The sequence below is a fragment of the Empidonax traillii genome, unplaced genomic scaffold (genome assembly GCF_003031625.1).
Source record: "Empidonax traillii isolate 1590-97213 ecotype Southwest subspecies unplaced genomic scaffold, ASM303162v1 scaffold1327:size137700, whole genome shotgun sequence".
Classification (NCBI taxonomy): domain Eukaryota; kingdom Metazoa; phylum Chordata; class Aves; order Passeriformes; family Tyrannidae; genus Empidonax; species Empidonax traillii.
Genome location: NW_020956520.1, coordinates 82,139 through 105,436, shown reverse-complemented (window position 1 = coordinate 105,436; position 23,298 = coordinate 82,139). Strand labels below are relative to the sequence as shown.

The 23,298-nt window shown below is 47.3% G+C and overlaps 1 protein-coding gene across 1 annotated transcript in view; it reads right to left on the bottom strand.

Moving 5' to 3' along the window:
* LOC114069661 (rho GTPase-activating protein 32-like) overlaps positions 1 to 23,298 on the bottom strand; it is a gene marked incomplete at its 3' end in the record, with an annotated part of 122,021 nt that overhangs the window by 32,261 nt on the left and 66,462 nt on the right. The window contains exons 5-6 of the mRNA XM_027906607.1: positions 21,993 to 22,070; positions 15,487 to 15,568 (exon numbers count right to left, since the gene is read on the bottom strand). Coding sequence (XP_027762408.1) covers positions 15,487 to 15,568; positions 21,993 to 22,070 — 160 coding nt within the window. The remainder of the gene's footprint in view (positions 1 to 15,486; positions 15,569 to 21,992; positions 22,071 to 23,298) is intronic.

The following is a 23,298-nucleotide window of genomic DNA, read 5'->3' as shown; positions in this document are numbered from 1 at the left end:
AAAGGTTTGCAAAGGGACCTTGCAGATCCTCTTGTTCCACGGGCGGGAACACCTTCCACGAGAGCAGGTGACTCCAAGCCCGGTCCAACCCGGCCTTGAGCCAGGCACAGGGTACCCACAACTTCCCAGTGCCTCCCCACGCTCGCAGTAAAGGATTTCCCCCCAGTCCCTCATCTAAAGCGTGTGCCAAGTGCCCCTTCCCCGCTGCACGGCCAGAGAGAGCCCCCCTCATCCCGTCCCACGCCACTTAATTCCCCCAGTAAATACCTGGCGAGTTACTAAGCAACAGGTGGGCGCAGGCACCTAAAAATACTCCCCGAGGGCCGGGGCTGCCTTACCTGCCCCGCTCGGTGCCCGCCCGGCTCCGGCTCCGGGTGCGGGTCCAGTCCCCGCGGGCTCCGCTCGGCTCGGCTCGGCTCGGCTCGGGGGATGCGCTCGCAGCTCTGCAGCTCCTGCCAAGCCCCTCCCCGGCCCCGCTCCTCCTCCCGCAGGTGCCTCCTTCCTCCTCCTCCTCCTCCTCCCTCTCCCTTGTTCCCTCCCTCCTCTCCCGGCTCCCGCAGCCGCGGTCCTCCCCCCGCTCCCTCCTCCCGGTGCCCCCCGGCAGAGGATGCGCAGGGAGGGAGGGAGGGATGGGGGGCAGCACCCGGCTCGGGTCTAAACACAGAAATATAAACGAAGGAAAGTAAAAAAAAAAATTTAAAATTAAAAAAATCATATAAAAGTAATAAATATAATAAAATAAATAATAAATTGTAAATAATGATGATAAAATTAAAATAATAAGTAATAAGGAAGGCGTGTAAATTAAGGACAGTCTAAAATATAAATAAATATAAACAAAAATATATAAGACCATCTAAATATATATAAATATATATATACACAAGATATGTATATATGTAATATATATTTAATATATTTCTATATATGCACAAAAACAAAGTATTTATATTTGATGTGTATATACATAATATAAAGATATAGTTTATGTATTTATGTGTATGTATGCACATAGAAAATATATATTTATGTATTTGTATATACATAATATAGAAATATATGTTTTATGTATTTATGTGCATACACACAATATAGAAAAGATATATTTAAATATGATGTGTATGCACATAATAAATATATTTTCATATACATTTATGTATTTGTGTGTCAGCATGGCCAACAGGGACATGCCTGGGTGTCCCCATGGAAACACATCCCAGCTTGCAGAGCAGGGCCCTGAGCCCACCTGCCCCAGAGCCCCGAGACAGCACCCAGGGGGTCCCTCTGTTGATCCAATCCCAGAGAGATTCCCACTCCCAGGGGCTGTTCACCAGCACAGACAGTCAGTGGCTGCATTGATCAGATCACTGCAAGCCAGCTCCATTAAAAATTCCCCCGGAGTTGTGCCGTTTAAAAGCCAAGCAGGAGGACAGGGCTCATTTTAGAGTGACCCAGTTCCAGCCCAGGTCCAACCCAGCTGGGCCAGGGCAGAGACACCACGGCCTGACCTCACCCCCAGCACTGCCATCCCGGCATCCGAAGCAGGGATGAGAGCCAAGGAGGTCAGGAAGCCTCAGCCAAGTCTCCCAGCCTTTTTCTAATGCCACTGGAGCTGTGGCCTTATCTGCAGTTATCACTCGAGGATAAATTCTGCCCTGTGCTTTAACCACTCTCACCTCGAGCCCCCAGTTCACAGCAGGGCTGGAACCAGCTCATCAACCCCAGGAATTGCTGTAACACACTTTGGGATCAGCAGATAAAGGTGCACAACCTCAGGGTCACGGGGATTAGGGAGAAATTTGCTTCTCTACATGCAGAAATCTCGATGGTCGGAGGGAGAGCTCCTTTCTGTTGGTGCTCAGCTTTCTCCTGAAGCCAATGTGCTGTTTTCAGGAGTGTTTGCTGACTCACATGTCCCGATAACACCCCTTCTCCAGCTCCTCACTGCACTTGGTGTTTATTGCTGCTCTTGTTTTGCTTGGACAATGATCACAGTGTCACCGCGTGTTTTAGCTCAGCAGCCAAGCATGACTCCTAAATCCACTCCTCTGTGCACAATTCCAAACACAAACCCTTCTTCCCTGGTACCAACTCACCACTCCAGGAACATTCTTCCTATTGAGCCTGTTGATAAAAGCTGGTAAATCCCCCAAAACTGGGGAAATGAACACACCAGAAGCCAGGCTGCTCCAAACTTACATGGAAAATGCACACACGATTCCAAACTGCAGAGCAGAAACACCCCCAGCTGCCCAGAACTGCCAGCATGTGTTATATGGCTCCTATAAAATTATTTCTTTCCTTTTCAATGTAGGCCAGGCTTGGTTAGGAAGAATCCTCCAAGGCTGATGGACCCTGTTGTGACAAACTAGTCCATTCACACACTTTGCTGGTGCCCAGTTTCAAATTAAGGTCCAATCCTATTTTTGCTCTAAAATTAGGAGCTGCACTCCCAGTAACACAGAGCTCCCCCAGCTCAGACTGAGGTTTTACTTTCGAAATTACTGCTCTGAGGAGGTATTTCACTACCTGGTGTCAAATGACACACCTTTCCCCCACCTGCACTTGTTTCCTGTAAAGGAAAATCCTTAATCCCTGTTAAGAAAAAGCCTTTCTTTTAGGAATGAAACCTGAGCAACCAGGGATGTGGCTCTTCTGCACCCAGGACATTCTGCACCTGCATGGGGGGTCTCTGCCTCCAACAGAACTGGGGTGTCCTCCTGCTGCTTCTGAATATTTGACTGAAAATAACAAAACAATCATATGTGATCATTCTCCTTTCCTAATTTCTTTTGCCAGATAATTTTAAGCGACTAATTAATTTTTTTTTTTATTAAGCAAGTGAAAGAGATACACTCTCCACTACTGAGGTGTTCATCAGCCTGCCATGGAGCAGAGAGGTAGATAATGAATGTCTTATCTTTTAAACTCAGCTAATAAGCCCAAGCATTCGAAATCACAGACAGAAAAGGTCCATCTTTGTGCCTGTCACCAATTCATCTTGAAGTTTACCCTGTCCTCCAAAAGTTATTTCAGACAGAAGCACTGGGGGGAAACTAAGATTATAGATGAAAGCAGACTGGGGGATTAAAACCCCCAGCAGAGCAGCACAGAGTGCCATGGAATACCTTAAAATACCTTTAAATGTGGGACACACACCACATCCCTGCCCAAACCAAGACCTCCCAAGGAATCCAAACAAACATTATGGATTTGCCAGGGTATATTGTCCAGCCCCACTCACTTCCAACCCGAATTCCTGGTTTCACACAGACACTTCCTTGCAGATGTAGCAACATCACTGATCCCTATGGGATGGAATCAGAGCTCCAGCACCCCTTCTCTGTGCACACAGAGGTGATGCTGCAGCTGCTCAGCCTTTGGGAACTTCCCAGGCCCAGGTTTTAAAGGGAATATTTAAAGATTTGACCTGTTCATGGCATGACCCTCAATAAATCCACGTGCCGATGCAAGCAGAGGTCAGAGCTATGTGCCATCACCCAAGGTTGAAGCTGCCTCCAAGTATTTCTAAGCCACAACTTGTCTCCTACACTAATATAGAGAATTATTCAGGAGAAAAGCAGAGGAAAACCAGAGCAGAACAAACTCCCTCTTCCCATGACTGCAAAGCTTTCGGCACAACTGCAGAGTTTTGCTCAAGCCAACTATTATTAGAGTGGAGTCCCATTTTGACAGAGCTTGTGAGAAAGGAAGAAACATGTAGTTTAAAAATAACAAACCCCTCAACCTGAATAAGTGGAGAGTGAGAAAGCTGCACAGAACATGTGAAGAGGAAGTTGGCCTTATTAATAGCACACAGTGTCTTCAACACCCCTGCACTGGGCCAAGTTTCACCCCTTCGCTTCACAGTACTCATCCTACTTTGGTGGATTCAACCTCTCCAAGCCCCAAATACCAAGAATGCTTCCATAACAAACATTATTCAGCTCTTTTTTACCTGCACAAAACACAGGTCTGTGCAGCTATTCCTGAACTGATGCCTGCAGACTGTGCATGGATCCCTTCTTCCTTTTCTTTTCCAGTCAAAATTCCCCAGGAAACACGGCCAAGACTCACCACAAAATCACCTGTCCAAGTGTGAGATGCCTGAAGCTGCTGTTTATGGGCCCAGCTTCTTCCCAAAGCCTCAGTGACCACACACAAGGAGCAACTGCACTACAGGGAACACAGCAATTAATGTGGCTCTTCCCTCTCCCTGTTCCAGGCACTTCCCTGTGCTTTCAGGAGGCTGATTGCCAGTGCTGTAATCACACCAGTAGTGCCTCCCAGTGGGGATGTTGGATATGCTGGGATGGAGCAGAGCTCTGCTGCTTCCCTTGGGATCCCCAGAGCTGCCAAAGGACTCCCCTCTCATGAGCCTGCACCCCAGCAGGAGCTTTAGAGTGGCCTGGTTGGGTTTTTTTTTTGGGAGATACACAGTGCCAGCTCTGAGTGTCACCTTTTCCAACCTTCCAGCAGGCTCAGCTATGCCAGGGAAAACCTGAATGCAAACCTGGTGGGAGCTGGAGGCTGAGGCTCCTTTCCTGGGATTGCAGAGAGGAGCCAAAAGGTCACCAGAGCCACCACCTGCCTCAGCTTGCACCTCAGGGTTACACACCAGGCAACACCCCCGTGCACAGCTGAGCTCTGCAAACCACGTGGCACTTGTTCCTGGAGCCACACAGGCTCCACTCCCTGGGGGCTGGGAGGGCTCAAGGAGGGCTTGGACAGGTTGGAAAACTCTCTTTTGACTTCAGCTAAAAAAAAAAGGTATAAACGAAGCAGCAGAACCAAACTGTATCTTCATCTTCTTCCCAGGCCTCTGCAGATGCCTCTCTGGTTCAGTCCAGCTTCTCTCCTGGTCTTCCCCCAAAGGATGGGTCTCCTGTCCTGCCACGGCTTCCCCCAGACCCTCCAGACACAGCACCAACCCCCAGACCCTGCTCCTCTCCTCCAGGCTTCCAAAGCCAGGCCTCTGGAAGAAAATGTCAACCAGCTGACTCCCAAGTCGCTGAGAACCACCCAGGCAGTTTCCATAGCACCAGGGAATGTCTCAGAAACACGGTCTTGTTCAGCCTGGAGATACTGCACCAGCTACAACCATCACCCAAACTCCAGTCTGTGGGGGAGAAACACAACCAGGGGTGATTAGAAAGCACCAAATTGGACTTTGGGGCTTCCTGCCATTGTCAGAAAACATCTGTACTGTTAAAGGATTAAAGGATTAAGGAGGAAGGAAAAATACATTGGCTCCTAATACCTCATGTCCCTAGGAACTTGGGGAAATACTTCAAATTCTTGCTCTTCTCTCACTTAGGAGTTAGCCAAGCCATTTTATTGAGGTGGGCAGGAAAAAGCATTTCAGATTTGCCACTGCAGAACTCAATTCAAAAGCGAGTTCCACATAAAAACACACTGTCATTGACAGAGTGCAGAAAAAAATAACTGATACTTTTGAACCCTAAAACCTGCTCCAGGTAAATCACTGCTTGTCCCAGCGTGGTGAAGAGCTCCCCAAACTGCAACTCCCCGGCACCTGCATCCACAATGTACCTGCAATTCTCTTAAAATGCTGCGTTTTGGAGCAACCTCAGGAATCCAAAACGTGCTCTCTTGCAGAGGGGAGATGGAGAAGGCTGGGAGTGACTCCTCAGTCCCCAGCAGGACAGATGCTGCTGTTGGGATGCCCCCACACCCCCAGCCCTCCCTGGCCAGGGAACACAGAGCCTGTAATGCAGAATTCCTGGCCATCCCTTCCCAGCCCACAGGAGCTGGGAGCTGTTCTCTCTCCCCACTCCCACTTTTCCGGCAGGATGGCAGATTTGATGGTGCACATTCCACGGAGCACCAGATGAATCCTGGATATAGCAGCACTTCCACAGCTCAGCCCACAGCCCTCATCCCTTCCTATTTCTGCCAAAAAAAAAATGGGAAGGAACAAAAGGAGGGGGAAGAATCACTTGAAACAAGGGATGCAAAGAGAAGACTCCAAGGAAATGGAAAAACTAAGGAAAATGTTGCTGCCGTTCTGATTTGAACTTCAGATTTAAAGACCTGAAAAGACTAACCAGTCTTATAGCTGTGCAGTAAATCCCCTTCTCCTAAAACCAGGTAATTACTGGAGCAATTCACAGTCAGCAATACCAGAACTCACTGCCCTGAGAGCAAACGATGCAACAGAACAATGGAAGGTGAAGCTGCACATTCCTGCTGTATCCAAGACACAAACTACCAGCAAAATAATATTTTTTTTTTATAAAGCAAGCATCCAGCACTTATTATGGCAGTGAAATAAAGCCCTAAAGCCTAGTTTAAAAATAAATCCGCCTTTGGTGACTTTAGGAGGTACAATGGGAAGCCAGACAAGGATTTCAGCAGAGGCAGAGCTTTACACATAAACCACAAGAAGATTTGCAGTCAGTTGAAATACAATTAGAAGAGATGCCTGGCACTTAGCAAGCACTTAAATCACTGAATTGCACAAGCACTGGCCTCTTTAATAAACTGAAATGCTATACCAGTTGTTGGATAGCAGGATATGCCTCTCCTAAAATTCCACTTATTTCTTTCCAAGCACTCAAGAGGAACAAAAGTCCAGGTAGGATTTAACAAAACAAATACACTGAAATGCCTGTTGTCAAATACACCTCTCAACAAGTGAGGATGAATTTGTTTATGTCCCAGGGACACATCTCAGCTCCTCAGTTCCACTGGAACACTTTAATTTTACCTAATGCTACTTTTTGAAGAGCTGCAGAAGGTTGTCATGGCAATGCCAACACAGCACAGTTGTTTTGTGCTCTCCCTCTGCATCTGGGCACGTTTACACTGCCAGAAAACTGCAGCATTTAACCACATCTCTTTCCTCTCTCATTCAAGCAAGTCCTTTCTTCCACAGCGTGGTCACAGAGGGTTTGGAACCCTCTTTGGATAGATCTCTCTGAGGCCCAAATTGAAAGCCTGGGGAAAGAAGAACACTTTATATTTAGCAATTCAGCAGCTGGAGGGGAAAAAGAAGCTAAATTGTGATACACAGATTAATATCCACGTGGCTACTCATACACAGGGGTGTTAAACATCACCCTCAAGACCTGAACTCAGTGAATCTGCACGAAACCACCAGCAGAAAATCTGCCTGGGAGAAGGTGGATGCTCAGAACCAGGTTTCTGCCCAACAGGTTTTAATATAAAAAAACCTCATAACACGCTATTTCAACTACATCTACCTTCTGTCAGCAAAGCTAGGGAGTTAGTGAGGGGTTATTGCTACAACACACAGGGTTAGGCTTGGTTAGGACAGAGATGGTGCATGAGAGGCTCTACCTGAGCTCAGGTGGGGCTGGTTCAGAGCCTTGGCAACATGTGCAGAGCCTGGTTTTACACCATCCATCTCCCAATCTGCACATGGGTCAGGGCAGGGGGGAAGGGGCAGAGGGGCAGACACAAGGCAAGAGCGAGGACACAGTTAAATTAAATATCTCCTGCAGGAGACCAGCAATTCAACACGGAGAGAGAAATGCAGAGTTCAGTGCTGGGCATGAAGAGCTGGAGCTTCTCTGGCTTGTTCTAGGCCTGAACTATTCCTGCCTGGCAATGTCTGTGTGCAAAAAGGAGTGAAGTGATGCACTGAGCTCACAGGGTGGGCAGCAAAGAGGAGGTGAGCTGAAACGAGCTGGGTGAACCCCAAATCTGAGCTGAAATGAAGTCAGTGAGCACCCAAATCCCCAGAAATCTGAGCTGCTGAGGAGGAAGGTGGATGCCTGAACAACTGGGCTTGGGGCTGGCTCAGGTGTGACCACAGTGTACCCAGGCTAATTCCCAATTCCAGTCCCATGGCAGGGGGTGGAACGAGATGATCTTTAAGGTCCCTTCCAGCCCAGAGCAGTCTGGGATTCTGGGACTGGGTGAACACTCTAAAGAGAGTTTTCACTGGATAAAGAGTTAAAAAATGATATAAAATGGATGTCAGTTTAGGGTGGCAAATGCTGGTGGGAGAATCAGTGATTTTCAAGGCACAGCTTGCACAGGAATGGCCTTTGGGCTGCTTGGGAGACCAAGGACCTCGAGTTTCTTGTCAGGGGCTTTTTGTCCCAGTCACAAACCCTGTTCCAGCCCTTTCCTCCCTATCCAGAGCTCAGCTCATTTACCTGGGGGAAGACAAGGGCCAAAAAACAACTTCAGTGTCTAAAAACTTCCTCACGAGCCCATCTGAAAGGAACTTCCCCCTTCCACCAGCAAAGCCTGGACAGGACCCCAAAGCTCCCACACTTCAAAAACACAGGGATACATGAAACCCTGGATAAATTCCTGGGAGCAGAACCACGACCTCTGGTACACAGGGATTTTAGGAACAAGAAGCACAGTGCAGAGGGATGGGAGGATGTGGCTCCTGAGCTCCCAGTGGGGCTCTGTGAGCAGCCCCGGCCAAGTTTCTAATCTCTGTGGCAATTACATGACTCACAAAGGGCCATGGCTGTCAAAAGGAATTAATTTCACAGGAAAAACAAGCAGAACCACTAATAGGCCTTGTACCTTTGAGTAGAAATAGCAGAGCTCTGCTCTGGTGTCGAAATCTTCCTTCTTACAAACAGCTCAGAGGGGAGGGGGGGTGAACACTGACCCCTCAAGTCGCATGAAGCAACCAGAAATGTGGCCATGCCTTGTTTTCATGTTAAAAACCTGGAGAAAAAAAAAAGCCTGCCTGAAAAAACAGGCAGGTTTAAACTCTGTCTGAATAAAAGAGACAGGTCTAAACCCTGCCTGTGTTATCTGAATTGAACTGCTACTGATCCTTGGCAGGAATTGCTCACAGACTCGAGAAACTTGACTACAGAAGTGGGGAAAAAAAAAATCAGAAAAATCTTTTCTCCATACCTGTGTGCCCAAAGGAAACTCCTCGGATTTTACCAGAATTTGTTATTCTGATTCCTCCCCAACTTTGTGGCAGGTTATTTATTTATCACTGGATATGGCCAGTCATAACAATAAAGTTTTATCTTTACTCTTGAAAACCCCATCCCAGTTTAAATATGCCCTGGCTCTTGTTGGTTTGGGAATGTGCAGTGGAAGAAACCTCACTGTCCATGATACACCTGACACAAAATGCTGTTTTCCCTCCTGGACCTCCCTCCCTTTCTGGCTGGAGGCATCTGATCCCCTTGGCACACGCTCAGGAAGCTGAGTCCTCCCACCAGAAACAAGTCTGCTGTCAAAAACCAACCTCCTCCTGGAGGAAACATTGGGAATGGGAGGCACATCCCCATTTCCCACGTTGCAGGGGGGGGATCAGCACCGTCTCTGTGCAACAGGCTGGAGGTGGGCATGTGCTTGGGCAAAAAATATATGTACACATGAATATTATATATGTTATATCTCTGTACAGATTTGCATCTCCAGTCCTAAGACTCGTTTATGGAATCCAAACACCATCCCAGGGGGAGCTGATTTGTGTAAATGAGGCCTTTACTGCAAAAATTGATAAATCTACAGAAACAGGCCCGGGTTTTATTGACACCTGGCTTTGCTGCGAGGTTCAGAGCAGCACTGGCAGGATCTAAGAGGGACCATGGCAACATAAAGTGGGACTCTGGATAAATAATCCACTTAATAGTTCACTTGGGGCATTGAGAGATGCTGAGCACAAACAGCATTCCCTGATCTTTAAAAAGAAAAAGGAATCTTGGCTTCTGAAGACTGTCAACTTCTAACAAGCACTGAAAGCCATGTTTAAATCCACTCCACCACTCATTTTGACCTTCTCTTTCTTTCACACTGACACTCATATTTGGTTGCCTCGCACTTAAAATTCTTTCTTTTTAATATTTTCAATCTTTTTATGGATTCAAAATGATTCTCTGACCTCCAGAAAAGAGTTAACATCAGCTTTGCTGTTTCCCTGCTGCATTATTTTAAGTCCAAAGAGCTTTTACAAAGGGTTGTTTGGGTTTCCCTAAATATCCTCCAGGGCATCAGTGCTACTGACCTGAATGTACAGAAGAAAAGGAAAGGGGGGGAAAAAGAAGACACAGAGAAATAGGGAAAGAATGAAAGAGGGAGGAAAAAGGAATCATTGAAAACGTACAAGGGGGGAAGTAGCTCCAGGACGCTGGACGGGCTCCATGGGCTGGGGAGACTGGGAAGGGAGCATTAAAAATGGGGGAGGGGAAAAAACCACAACAACAAGCAAAAAACAGTTGGTTAAAACACACCCACAGTGAAAACAAGCTCATTTCATACAAAGCTTATTCCTTAAACTCTTTGGGAATTCCTTAGGGTCCGGCAATTCCCACCCAGAATGTCCCAGCTTGAAAAAAAAACCCAAACGTTTTGCAGGTTCGGCCTCTCAGCACAAGGCTTGGCTGTAGATTGGATTTTCCCCCATTTCTAATGGTGCTAAAGCAAACAGCTGCTTTTCCTTGCTCTTCATCCAATGCAAAAAAAAAAAAAAAGAAGAAGAATCGCCTCAGAATTTTTCTCTGGGACACCTGAAATGATCTTGAGACGCCTCAGAATCTTTCCGGGAATAACTTGCTGTGTTCCTCCCGAAAATCAGGAGCTGCAGAGAGGGCAGATTTAGCTCTGCCTCAGCTGTCCTGGGCTGCCTCCCTCCCACCCAGAAATCCAAATTAACCAAAGGTTAATTTGGATTTCTGGGTGGGAGGGAGGCAGCCCAGGACAGGGGTTGTGGATGTGACACCGGGGGACACGCTCAGGTGGGTTCACGGCTGGACCGGATCAATCTCAGAGGGCTTTTCCGACCTCAGCGATCCCATGAACCCCTGATTCTCAGGAAACCCTGGCATTCCACGAGCAGGCTGGCCTTGACCTGCTGAAATCATCACTGGCTCAATCCTGGGGAGCTCCCAGAACTTTGGGCAATCCCTGCAAGCACCTTCAGATGCCTCCTAAGGAGCCATTCCCACCCTCCCACCCCTTGGCCTCTCCTCCTCAATCCCTGCCCATGAAAGGCACGTCCAGGTCTGATCTCCCAACACAGAGAGACTGAAATCCTGGGACAGGATTGGTGCTGAGCTCTGGCAGCCCTGGAAGCTCAGTGTGTGTCTCCTGCTGGCTCATTCCCTCTCTCTTTCCCTGCTGGACCTGCATGCCTGGCCTGGCTCAATAAATTTGCACTTGATTCAGCTTTAATGAGACAAGTTGCATGAACGCCAAACAACTGGTTTGTTTACATCAGATTAACGAGGCTGGTACTAATTATGTCCATTTAACTTCCCATATTTTCCTTGTAAAAGCACTAATTAAGACATGATGCTCTCACTGGTGTCAAATGGCTGTTCAACCCAGGCAGAATTCAAGTTTTACTCGCACCTTCTTCTTCTTCCTAATTTTTATTAAAATAAAAAAAAACCCACAAGCTTTTTTTTTATTCTGGCTTTTTTTATCCTGGTTGTTAATCCACAGCCAGGCTCTGAGGAGCCTGTTTTGATTCCAGCAGCTCTAACGCAGTGAATGTAACTCAATTTGCATTTTTGCAGTTAAAATGAGTTCATTCAGCACCGACCAGAGTCTGCAGCAGGTCAGGACAGAGCCTGTTGCCTGAGCCAGACCTAAATTTCAATCCTCCTGAAGTTCAGTGGATTATTTGTGCTGGGTGTGATGACCTAGATAAATCTGTTATTGATGTTTTAAAAAAGAAAATTAGTCATTTAGAGCAGTTTATAACACTAACAGGTCCCCTTTACTGCGTCCTTAGTCCTGCACTGTAAGAGCGTCTTTACCTGTTAAATCTGAATTAAATGAGTGGATGAGGCAGGAATTTGAAAACTCCTCCATAAAGCTGGGCAGAGCTGCTGGGTTATTCATTCCTCGTCCTAAAGGAGGCTGAGGAACCGGTGGAAATGACCCCTGAAGCTTTAAAAAAAATGCTTATTTTATTTTATTTATTTCTTCCCTTCAGCTCTGAGTGTCCCCATCCAAACCTCAGCTTTATTCCGTGTTTCCCCCCTGAAATCAGCAGCTCCTCTGCAAAAACTGTGCCCAAAACCTCCCCCAAACGACCCCACCACGGTCCCTGAGGTGAAGTTTGGTCCCAGCAAGATGCTGCTCATTAGGAAAAAGACAAGGAACAAACTGATGGATGAGGAGAGGGCTGAGAGGGGAGTTGAATTTTGTTAAACTACATCCAGAACGATGAAAAAGGATGGAGCGGAACAGAGAGCTGAGGAGAGCTGCTTGTGCCACCAGCACGAGTGGGGACAACACAGACACGCAGACAGAAACACGCTGTGCCCAAAAAACACCAACCAGAGATGGACAGGAGGGAATGGGAAGAGTCAACACAGCCACAGCCTGCAGGCAATGCCCAAATATTCACTTAGAAGGAACAAACAGAGCAGCTATTCCCACTTATTTCCTTCTGAGCAGCACAATGAATATTTCAAAGGTTCGTTTCTCACCAAGTATCTAAAATTCAAATGCAACCTTTATCCTGGATCTCTAAAGATCTCCCTAAATACGAGCTGATTCCATCTACTGTGGCACTGAAATTCAGCTAAATTGACAGTCTCAGCTATGACATATTAGCTATGGATTCAATATAACAATTTAGGCTGATAAGTTATCATTACAGCATTGTGTCTGAGTAAAAATAGGGGAAGAATTTAGAAAAAAAGGAAAGTGCTCCAGAAATGAGGGGTTTGATGAGCCCACAGAACCTTCCCGGATCTTTACAGGGGTTTTTACATAAATAGAAGGAATTGGGAAAGCAGTTTGCATCCCAACTGGAAAAAAAGCATTTTCTTACAGGACTGAACATGAATAAAAGAAGGGCACAGGCTTAGCCCAATCAGGGGGGGAAATAGCACTCAACAGGGCCCTTCCAGCACCTCCTGAATCTAAACTTCACTGTTAAATACATTTTATAGTTGACTCAAGGCAAAACCAACATTCTTTCTTATTATTTTGACTGTTCAGAACTGAGTAACGTTTTCCTGCATGGCCCATCCTTCCACAGTCAGTGAAAACAGTGTTTAAAAGCAGAGTCTGCCCTCAATCCCAACCCTCCTCTCCCATTCCCTGTGTTCCACTCCCATCTGAACTGCATTAGAGACCACTGCAATATTTTATGGCTCTATTAAAATGCTGTCCCCACCACTTGTGCACATCAAACCCTCTAATTAGAAATCATAATAGAAACCCAGGGCAGGAAGTTCTTTGCTTTCCATCTGCTTTTTATCAGGTTCCTCAAACCCAGCCAGATCCAGGGACAATCAACCAACATGTGTTTGGAAATTCCTTAGTGGCAAAGAGCTTCTCTCTGCAGATACACAGTGTCCTGGATGCTCTGCACATCATATTTTGATTAAAGAAAATAAAGCTGGCCAGTTATAAGTAGGGCTTATCAAGGCCAGATCTAAAACTTCCCGTTAATTCGAGATGAAATAACCCTGCTAATGTCAAGTGAGGACAACAGCTCCAAGTGAGACTTTTAGGGAAGGCTCTGATCCTTGGGAAAAGTCAATCTGGTATTTCAAACAGAGGTAAAGAGGGGAGATAACTGATGTGGACATTTAAGAGTATGAGAAACCCCCAGTGTATTTCACAAGCACTTTCCCTCTAGCAGAGAATTCCTTGAGTCCTCCAGCACCACATCCAACAGAGCCTTAACCATGGAAACCTCCTCCCTGGCTCCTTCTTGCTCCCACCAACTTCTGCAGCACTCATGGAAGAGTCTCCAGACTCCTCCTCCACCACCCAAGTGCTGCTAATTCCAAGGTAAAAGCTGGAATAAAAACCACAATGCACCAAAAAGCTCCTATCAGGAATCTGTGTGCAGAGCAGGGGCAGGCCAGGATTACAGAGTGAGCTGCACCATCACTCCAGCAATTCCTCACATCTGCAGGCTCATCAGTGCTCTCCTCCAGGAGCCTTTAATTGCACCCCCAAAGAGCCCCCAGGGCAGGTCAGCAGGGCAGCCTCGTGGCTTGGCAGCATCTCCCAGTTCAGTGCTTTTAACAGGGCCTGGGCTCTTGGTGTCCACTTTATCCCAAACATTTCCCAGGCTGAGGGAGGAAATCCACCCCCACGTGGTGTTGTTAAAGCCCAGGGGGATCTGTTCATCTGCTGCTCCATCATCTCCCACCAGGGCAGAGCAGGACACTGCTCACCAGCAGCTCCAGCTAATTCACTGCCTGGGCCATGTTCAGTAATAAACACTTATGGTTGTATCTACTGGCCTGGCCTGTGCTTATTTTAGGTTTAAAGTTGCCCCTGCCTGATCAGGGTTGGGCAGCTGCCCTGCCTGAAGTTGCCCTGCCTGCTGGAGGGCAGATCCTGGACCCAGGGAATGCCCCCCTGCTGCAGCCAGGGATCTCTGTGCCACTGCCTGCAGCAAATGCATCTGCATATTCCCAGGAATAACAAAGGCTGGAGGTGCCAGTGGCTGGGAACACCATTCCCCTGAACTGCCAGCTCTCCAAAGCACACACAGAGCACTCACAGCTCAGGGTGACCACGACTTTCCACTGCTGGGCCCAAACTCCCAAGCTTTGATCTGATAAAATGCATTTACTGCCCTTAGAAAAAGTGACACTTCTTAATTGCATCTGTTTGCCTTAAAGAACCAAGCCAGCAATCTTCTAAGATAAGGAACACCATTAAAATAAGAGAAGAGGAATGAAAAGAACACCAGTTGAACATCAACTCAACTTGCCAGCTGAATAACATTTTAAGAAAGATCTGCAAATCCAAACTGCTTCTCTTGATAGAAAAGATACACAGAAATATCTTCATCTATGGTAATATATAGGTATTTTTTAGAAATTTCAGAAATAAACAAAAGCTTCACCCCCAGTAATTTCTGCCACCACAACTAAGTGTGATTCCTTCCAGTGCATACTGGAAGCGCGGGGAGGTTGACAGTAAAATCAGATCCAAAACCTGATTCTCTATTTATTGTTCCTCTCCTCAGCAGAGCTTGGGATTAACTTGCCTGTATTTCACACAGAACTGTCCAGAAGGCAGGGGAAGAAGATGGAGCCACACACCCAGAGCACAGCAATCAGGATTCCACAAGTTCTGTTCTATCCAACTTTCTCCATCAGTCCTCAAACACCAAGAACCTTCCAGTACCAGATGAATCTATCCCATCTCAGTCAGCAAAAGCACTCTGTTTGTGTGTTCTGAACAAAAAAAAAAAAACCCTGACATGCAACCCTCCCTGCACACCAGCACTGAAACCCTAATTATAGATTGCTCAAAGTATCTAAAATTCTTTACAAGCTTAAAATCTCTCAAGTCAGGCAGGAGATGGATGGTGATGTGAGTTTACACAACAAGGGGAAGACATTTAACAGTGGGAGCTGCTCAGAGAGAGGAAATGGGGGTGACCAACACAGAGAAGGAACGTGGCACGTGCAGAGGGTGATCAACACACATGATACATGTACATGAGATGCTGGGCACGGGGCAGCACCAGGATAACTCCATTTCAGGTCCCTGCAGCCAAAAAAAAGCAGATTTGCATACCTGGTTTGGGCACCGAATTGGTGACGGACTGAGGGACTTTGTCGTTAATGAGCTCAACGCACTCACTCGGGAAAAATCCAACCTGTGGGGAAACAGAGAGAGGCAGAACATTGGTTTGGGTGATCTGAACTATTCAACCAGCAACTGTTAATTAAATATGTCCCCTGAACTCCCCTGGCCTCATGCCCCATAACATTATCCATCATCAAATGGCCAGCATGAGAGAAAGAACTTCTCAGATTAGTTATCACAGTTATTTAGTATTTCTCAAAGAAAAAAGGCAAAGGTTCTACAAACCAAATCATTAGTCCTGTAAAATATGATTTTATAAGTGTGGTTGCTCAGCCTGTACACAGGACAGAGATAATTCAACTTGCAACAAGTGCCTACACACCCTTAGATCTCGAGTGGAACTCAGAGACAGAAAGGATTTAGCTGGGTTTGCTGGAGCTCTCTAACAGAAATTTAATGCAGAGAACAAGATGTGTCAGCTCTCAGCATCATCTCAGTCATCTCTGCTCAAACCTCACTCGACCTTTTTCACTGCCAAAACACAACACTCACAAGCACTTTAACATTTTATCCCCTTGGAAAACCGAAATCAAATATGGGCCAATGTACTTGCATGGGGTGGGCCCATTACAGAAAAAAAAGGCACTTTCTTATTTGCTAAGTCAGAAGAAGACACTTTGAAGACATAAACCATTTTGTGCCTGACCTGCTGAGTGTGGGTAACAAGTGAAGTGTTCAAACTGAGCACGTTTAAAGACTTTTTACTCCCATGCCAGGTGAAAGTCAGAGACCAGAGCAGAGCTTTGGAAACCTTTACCCTTGGTTTCCTATTTCCAGACCCTTTTCCCTGTCACACCCCAGCTCCTGTGTTGTGACACAGAGCTCCAGCACCACCCCCTTTCCCAGACACCCCATCCAAGGCAGGGCAGGATTTCCTGGCCTGTGTCAGGCACGTGATGGGACAGCTGGAAGCACCAAGGCACTGCAGGCAGCCCCAGTCTGGTCCAAAGCCACAAGAACACGTGGCAAAGAGCCAGTGGATGGGCCTGGATGCTGCCAGTCATGTACCCACATCCATGAAATCCACTGGAGGCACAGGGCAGTCAGCACCAGGCCTGGCACACAGTTCCCCCTCTGTTTATTCATCTTACACAACTCCCTTTTGTCTCTGAGGAAAAAAAAAAATTCATCTCCTTCCTACGCCAAGTTGATTTTCCCCCATAAACCTCCCAGTGGAAGTGTCATGTGTGGGGTGTCCTGGTAAACATTCCAGACTGGAACTATTCCAAATTCCCTAAGGGAAGCAACAGCTAATAACACCAGCAGATAACTCCTCTTCCCACACCCCCAAAATCCAGCAGGGCTGCGGTTTAACCAAGTACAGGACAAACTGTCACCCATCACACTTCATGTTCCACACTTGGAATGTGCATTTTGTGAAGGCTCTGAGAGCTCAGGAACAGAACCTGGAACAGCAGCACTTGGCCAGCACATCTCACTGTCCTGAGCTGTGGTTCCCTGGGACTGGGACTGTGCTGGGCATCACAATTCTGCCCCAGTGGCTCTCAGAGCCTTTCCCAAAACCCTACACAAGGTGTGGCTGTACCCACTCCCTCAGCTGGGCGTGCCAGCTTTGCCAGGAGATGGTGTCCTGGAATTATAGTGCTGATTTTTGTACAGTTTATAGGTAGAAATGGGACAATTAGCACAAGAAAAGCAGCAGGAACATCAGCATGGCATCCAGGGGCCCTTCCTCAGGCAGCTCAGGGATCCTGCTCTGCTGGGAGGTTTTGAGGAACAGGCTGAGTGGGACAGGCACAGAAGTGCTGGGATTTAAACAGAACATTCGTGGGTTTAAATCACAGAACCATAAAATGGTTTGGATTGGAGGGGACCTTGAAGATCATCCAGTGCTACCCCCTGCCATGGGCAGGGACACCTTCCACCAGCCCAGGTTGCTCCAAGCCCCGTCCAACCTGGCCTTGGACACTTCCAGGGATCCAGGGGCAGCCACAGCTTCTCTGGGCAACCTGTGCCAGGGCCTGCCCACCCTCACAGTGAAAAATTTCTTCTGTATATCTAAGCTGAATTTCCCCTCAGTCAGTTTGAACCCATCCTCCCTCGTCCTGTCCCTGCAGTTCCTGAAACACAGTCCCTCTCCAGCTTCCCTGGAGCCCATTCAGGCACTTGGAAGGTGCTCTGAGTTCTCCACACAACCTTTTCTCCTCCAGGCTGAACCTCCCCCAACTCCAGTCCTGAGAGTCTCTGCTGGACACTTCCCATGCAAGAGATGCAGAAGACAATTTTTAAATCAGGAAAAATATGCTCATCCAGGGAAAGTCTCAGCCCAGCACACAGACGATCACCTGGGACACTCCACAGCTGAAGGGATGAACTTCCTTTCCATTTCCAGTGCTCTGAGAACTTTTATAATTGCCCACAGTGTCTGTGCCTAAAATGTGTAATGAAACCTGGAGTACTGGGCCCCCAACCTTCCATTAATCATCTCAGTGTGGATGTAAATCCAACCCCAGGTCCCACACTGCAGTCAGAACTCATTTCCTTTGACTGTTCCCATAATATTCCTCCTGTTTCTGGATGGACTGTCCAATACACTCAACAGGAATTCAGAAATGAAAGACCCTGAGTGGTTATGTCACTGCTCCTAGAGAGCTCAGAACCCAAATCAAACACTATACCTGCTCTCAGTGTATCGCTTTTGCCATGTTCACACCAATAATTACAATGGATTTTTTTAGGGAAAAAGAATTTTCACAAGTTGACAAGCCCCCTGGTGTTACCCCACTGCTCACAGTCCAATGAATTACATTTTCTGACTTATTTATTCTAACTTTTATCTCAAGATCCCCCAGAGATCGTCACCAGGGTCACAACCCACAGCTTGTGCCTCGTTCCCACCCAATTAAAAGATGCTTTTCCTCCCCATGGAAAGTTTTCCATGATTTTGTATAAATAAAGGAGTTTAGTCCAAGAGTTAATCTCAACAGATGTAGCAAGGCACTATTAGAGCTTGAGCCAGGATTAAAGGATTTGGCAACGTCCGAAAATTAATAGCCAGGGGGGTATAAATTTAGACAAATGCAAGGTCATCTAAAGGTTAAAAAATTCCCAACACACCTTAACCAGAGGGGGAAGGCTCAGGCTGGTGGTGCAAACAGTTCTGCAATGGCTACTATAGATTTATTTTTCACTTTCGTGCCAGTGGCTGCTAAAACTGGAAGTTACATGAGGTTTTAAGGGGAAAAGCCAATAATAATTTTCCTCTATAACAATAATAATTTTCAGTGTATGAGGAGGGAATTTAAATAAGTGAGAAAGCACCAGCAACATAAACGGCAAATCAAACATTGTCTGAGTCATTTTGGTTGTGGTTTTTCTCTTTGTTTTGACATAATGTAAAGTGTGGTTTAAATTTCAGTCAAAGTCCCCCTCCAGTTGCACACACCAGTTTTGTCACCTCACAGGGTTGCTGTGGGGCAGCTCTGCCCCTCGTGAAACCATTCCCAAAATCCAGAATTACTCAGAGCATCCACAGGCAGTGGATGTGCATTAAAACAAGGGCCTGTCCCCAGTGATTCAGCTGACACGGAGTCACTGCTGGAAAAGACAAAGCACGAAGCAAAGGCAGAGGAGAACAAAGAAGGCTGGAAGGCTGGTAATGTGGAGGTGGCTGTAATTTAGGTAACGATCTTACAAAGAAAGCAGTGACTCACACTCAGAGCATCTGCAGAGAAAAAAGGCTCGAGGAAAAATGTCTTTAAAAAATCATTTTGCCTTAAGCAGAGAAGATGCTGAGAAGCCTCGTGGGTTGTTTTGCACAGGATGAAGTGTTGCAGTGCAGTGGTGAGCTCAGGTAGGGGAGCAAGGCACTGAACCGTGGAAATCCATGGACAACCAAAATGGTGAGCCATTCCCCAGGGACAGCTCTGCCTGGCAGGAGCACCCTGACCCTGGGGATCCAGGCTGCAGTTCACACTGGCCTGTCCCACCTGCTTTCCACTGACCTGCCCCCAGTCCATCCCTCAGCCCTCCCGTTATCCCACAGGATGGGGATGAGCAGGACAACGTCCTCCTGCCCAGGACTGCGTGTCCTCCTGCCCAGGCAGGCACAGCCCACAGCTGCTCTGAAAGCACAAAACCAGGTGAGTCTTTTCAAGTCAAGACGTGAATTTTCCCCCCCTGTTCAGTGAAACAGGGGATTTTTTTTTATCCTGTTCTTGCTCTCCTCCTATCAAGACATGATTGATGATGGAGGCTGTGGTGGGTTTGATAAAACACTGCTCCTTCCCCAGCACAAAGCAAAAAACTGAGAAAAAACATGAACAAACTGTCCAAATATTTGGTGTCAGGACTTTGTCCTTTTATCTGCCCTCAGAATCACAGTTATCTGGCAAGACAGGCTCTGGTGATTTATTTGATTAATTCAAATGACTGGATCAACAGATTGCTATCACTTTTACAGTGTTCCTAAACAGGAACAGAACTGTTTGCCTATCATAAAGTACTTACACCGAGTACTATAACAACATTCCTCCCCTCCACACTCCTCATCCAGGGCACTTGTGCACTGCTACATCTCTAGGTCTGGTGCAGGAACATGGCAGTGGGCTGTTCCCCCATCAGCAGCTCCTTCAAACACAACTTCTCTGTCTGCACTTGGGAAACACAAACCCAGGAGCCACAAACCCAGGGCTGAACTTGCACAGAGCGTGAGGCTCAGTGTCATCTGAGCCCAGGGGGACAGACTTCTGCTTGTAATTAAGGGACACAAGATTATTCCACCCCTAATTTTCTGCTAAGCCAGAATATGGTGCTGTGTTTCTGCAGCTGTTCAGGTCTGTGGTGTCAGGAGCCTGGCTGTGCAGGGACACAGACAAATCCTTTTCCAGGAAGCTTCATCAAATGTGGTTTTGTGCTGGGAAAGCACAATGGGATCTGATCTGGGAGGCACAAGGCAGTGACAAACTGCAGAAGAGCTGCCTTGCTTTTTGTGCCTTTAATCACCAGTGATACTCTTCAGACCGAGCCCCAGTTTCAGCCAGGCTGATGGCAGGCAGGGAGCTCACACTGAATAATGGAATTATTACCAACCCTGGTAATCCATCAGTGTGTGCAGAGTGTCCACACTCATGCCCAGATCACAAAGTAGCTTTATTTTGCTTTACTGATTCATTTGGAAGTTAAATGTGACATGGCCTGATCATTCCAAGCAGTACTAAAGCACTTAATATTTGGGGGTTGTAACTGCTTGATCTCCAAGGTCCCTTCCAAACCAAGCCATTCTATGATTCTATTTAATAGTACAGCAAATAAAGCTCTGAGGCTTCTAAGATTAGAACAAAAGTCCAGCAAAGCCATAACACAGTTCAAACCCAGAAGTTTGTTCAAGCAATATCAATGTGTTAACTCTGGAGACAAATCTAATTTCAGAGCAGGTATCACATGTCCACGCTCTTCTGATTGTACAAATTAGATGTTATCTGAACTCTCACATCTGATCCAGAGCCAACAAAAGCTCTGGCTGGTCAGGCAGCAGTGTGATCATTTAACTACCACTGCATCCAGCTGGGATTTGTGGTGTTTGGAGATCCAACTGCTCCCTGACAGCCGGGCCACGAGCTGGACCTGGCACAGAAAGGTCTGTCAGGGAAAAGCTGAGGAACCTTGAGAAGACTTTCCATGCCAAAATACACAAGTGTCTGGTCAATTCTGACCCTCTCCAGAGCAAACTCACAATTCCACTCCCTCACAGACAGCAGCTGCTGGATCAAAATCCCTCTCTGCCTGAAAGGAGCTGAAACATGAAACACAGCACAGGTCACACCCCTCAACCTTCAGCAGCTTTGGGGTTTGCTTTGTTAATAGAGACTTCTTCATCTTTTACATTTACAATGAGAAAATAAAAGAGGGAAATGAGAAATGAGAAAAAAATGAGGGAATAAAACTCTATGGAAGGACAGAGCCATTTGGGCACAGAAGTTTTGGTGCCTAATTCCCAGCTATGTTCAGGACCTTGTGAAAATTCAGTCTAAATCTCTCTGCTGGAAGGTTTACAGAGCCCAGAGAGCACAGCTTGGATGGGTGGCTTGTCCAAGTCAGTGCCACTGTTTTGTCAACTGGAGTTCTCGGAACCCTCGACGTTCTGCCTGAGCTGGTTTCAGCTCCTGGAAGGAACGGGGTGATGTGAACAACAGTGTCAGCTGCCTTGGAGGGGGACAGCACAGCTTCCACAAACATCAGGCCAGCTGTCCATCACAGGGCCCTCCTTCCCACGGGAGGCAGGGAGCAACCTTCCCACGGAGTCCCTGGGTGTGCTCCAGCCCCAGCCCAGGGACAAGGGAAGTGCCCTGGCACCAACACAGGACACCCTGCTCATCCCCACACTCAGCCCTGGGCAGCTCCAGGAACAAACAGACTGCTGAATTACCTGCCTTTATTGAAGTTTGATCATCATCTCTGGTGCTTGTGCCTACCTGAAATCCATGTTTTCCTCTCCACCACGAGGTCAGCTCCTTTGGTGGCATGTCAATGACGGACACGATATCTCCCACCTGCACAAGATTGACAACATCAATCACAGCCTGCCACGAGCACAATCCCAAGAACTACAGCCCCCAGCACGGCAAGAAACTGAAAACTCCACATCTGCCTTTGCAAAGCCGAGCTGTGAGGTGGAAGAGTTACTGGATTCTCCAGCTGTTCCTAAGGAAAGGGGCCTTAAGAGCAGCAAGATCTCTGCCAAGGGGTACAGGAGTGTTCTGATTAAACTGTAGGGATGGTGTCAAACACTTTGGGAAATACTCTCAAGCAGCTGAACTAATTTTTACTGCATGCCCTATCCATGTGTGTGTGGGCACTGACACGTGTCTTCTCGTTTCCTCTCACAGCAACAAGTCAAGAGCTGCCTTCGTAGCTCCCAAAGTGCCCCAGATGTGCTGGTCTGGGTGGGGAAGGGAGCAGAGGAGAGGGGGTGTCACAGCAACAGGATGGAAATGGCCAAGGAGACCAAACAGGTTTCCTGAGGCTTTGCTCACTACCCATAAAAATGCAATACTGCAATGGCTCAAAAGGAAATCAGAGTAATCAACACTACACTGGGCTTAGTCTGAGTCAAGCTCTGTGTGGGCTCTATTACAGAAAATAACAAGGGGCAGAACTTAAATAAATCCTGCAGGCAGGGAGAGCAAAAACTGGCACCAGTAAGGCCCAACCTTCACCAGATGTTTGGCACTGATGGATCTCAGTGTGTTTTACAGAAAAGACAACACATCCCCAGTTTTCAGCCAGGGATAAGGGAGACACAGGGAGGGGATTTCCTCAAGGCAAAGCAAGTCCTCACTAAGGAAGCTGCTGTCACCACACGAGCAGAGACACTGGGTGTGTTCCTCAGTCCTGGGGGGCAAATCCCACTCAGCTACTTGTGCAACTGCCCACTGAAAATCAAGAATATCCTCAAAATGAAAGGGATGATTTGGGTTAGGGAACAGGACACAGCATTGTGAAACAGCTGCTCCTGTTCCATGTCTGTCCTGCCAAGGTTTCTCACTGCACACACTCGGGAAGCCACACGTGCCTCAGTTTCCCTGCTCACTCCAGCTGCATTCCAGCCTGCTGGCACAGAGCAGGATTTACAAGCAGGGAGTGCCATCTCAGTGCCCTCATCAGCACTGAGCCCCTGGCAACAGCCTGGCCCCTGTGCTCCATAGATCCTGTGCTCCATGGATCCTGTGCTCCATAGATCCTGTGCTCCATGGATCCTGTGCTCCATGGATCCTGTGC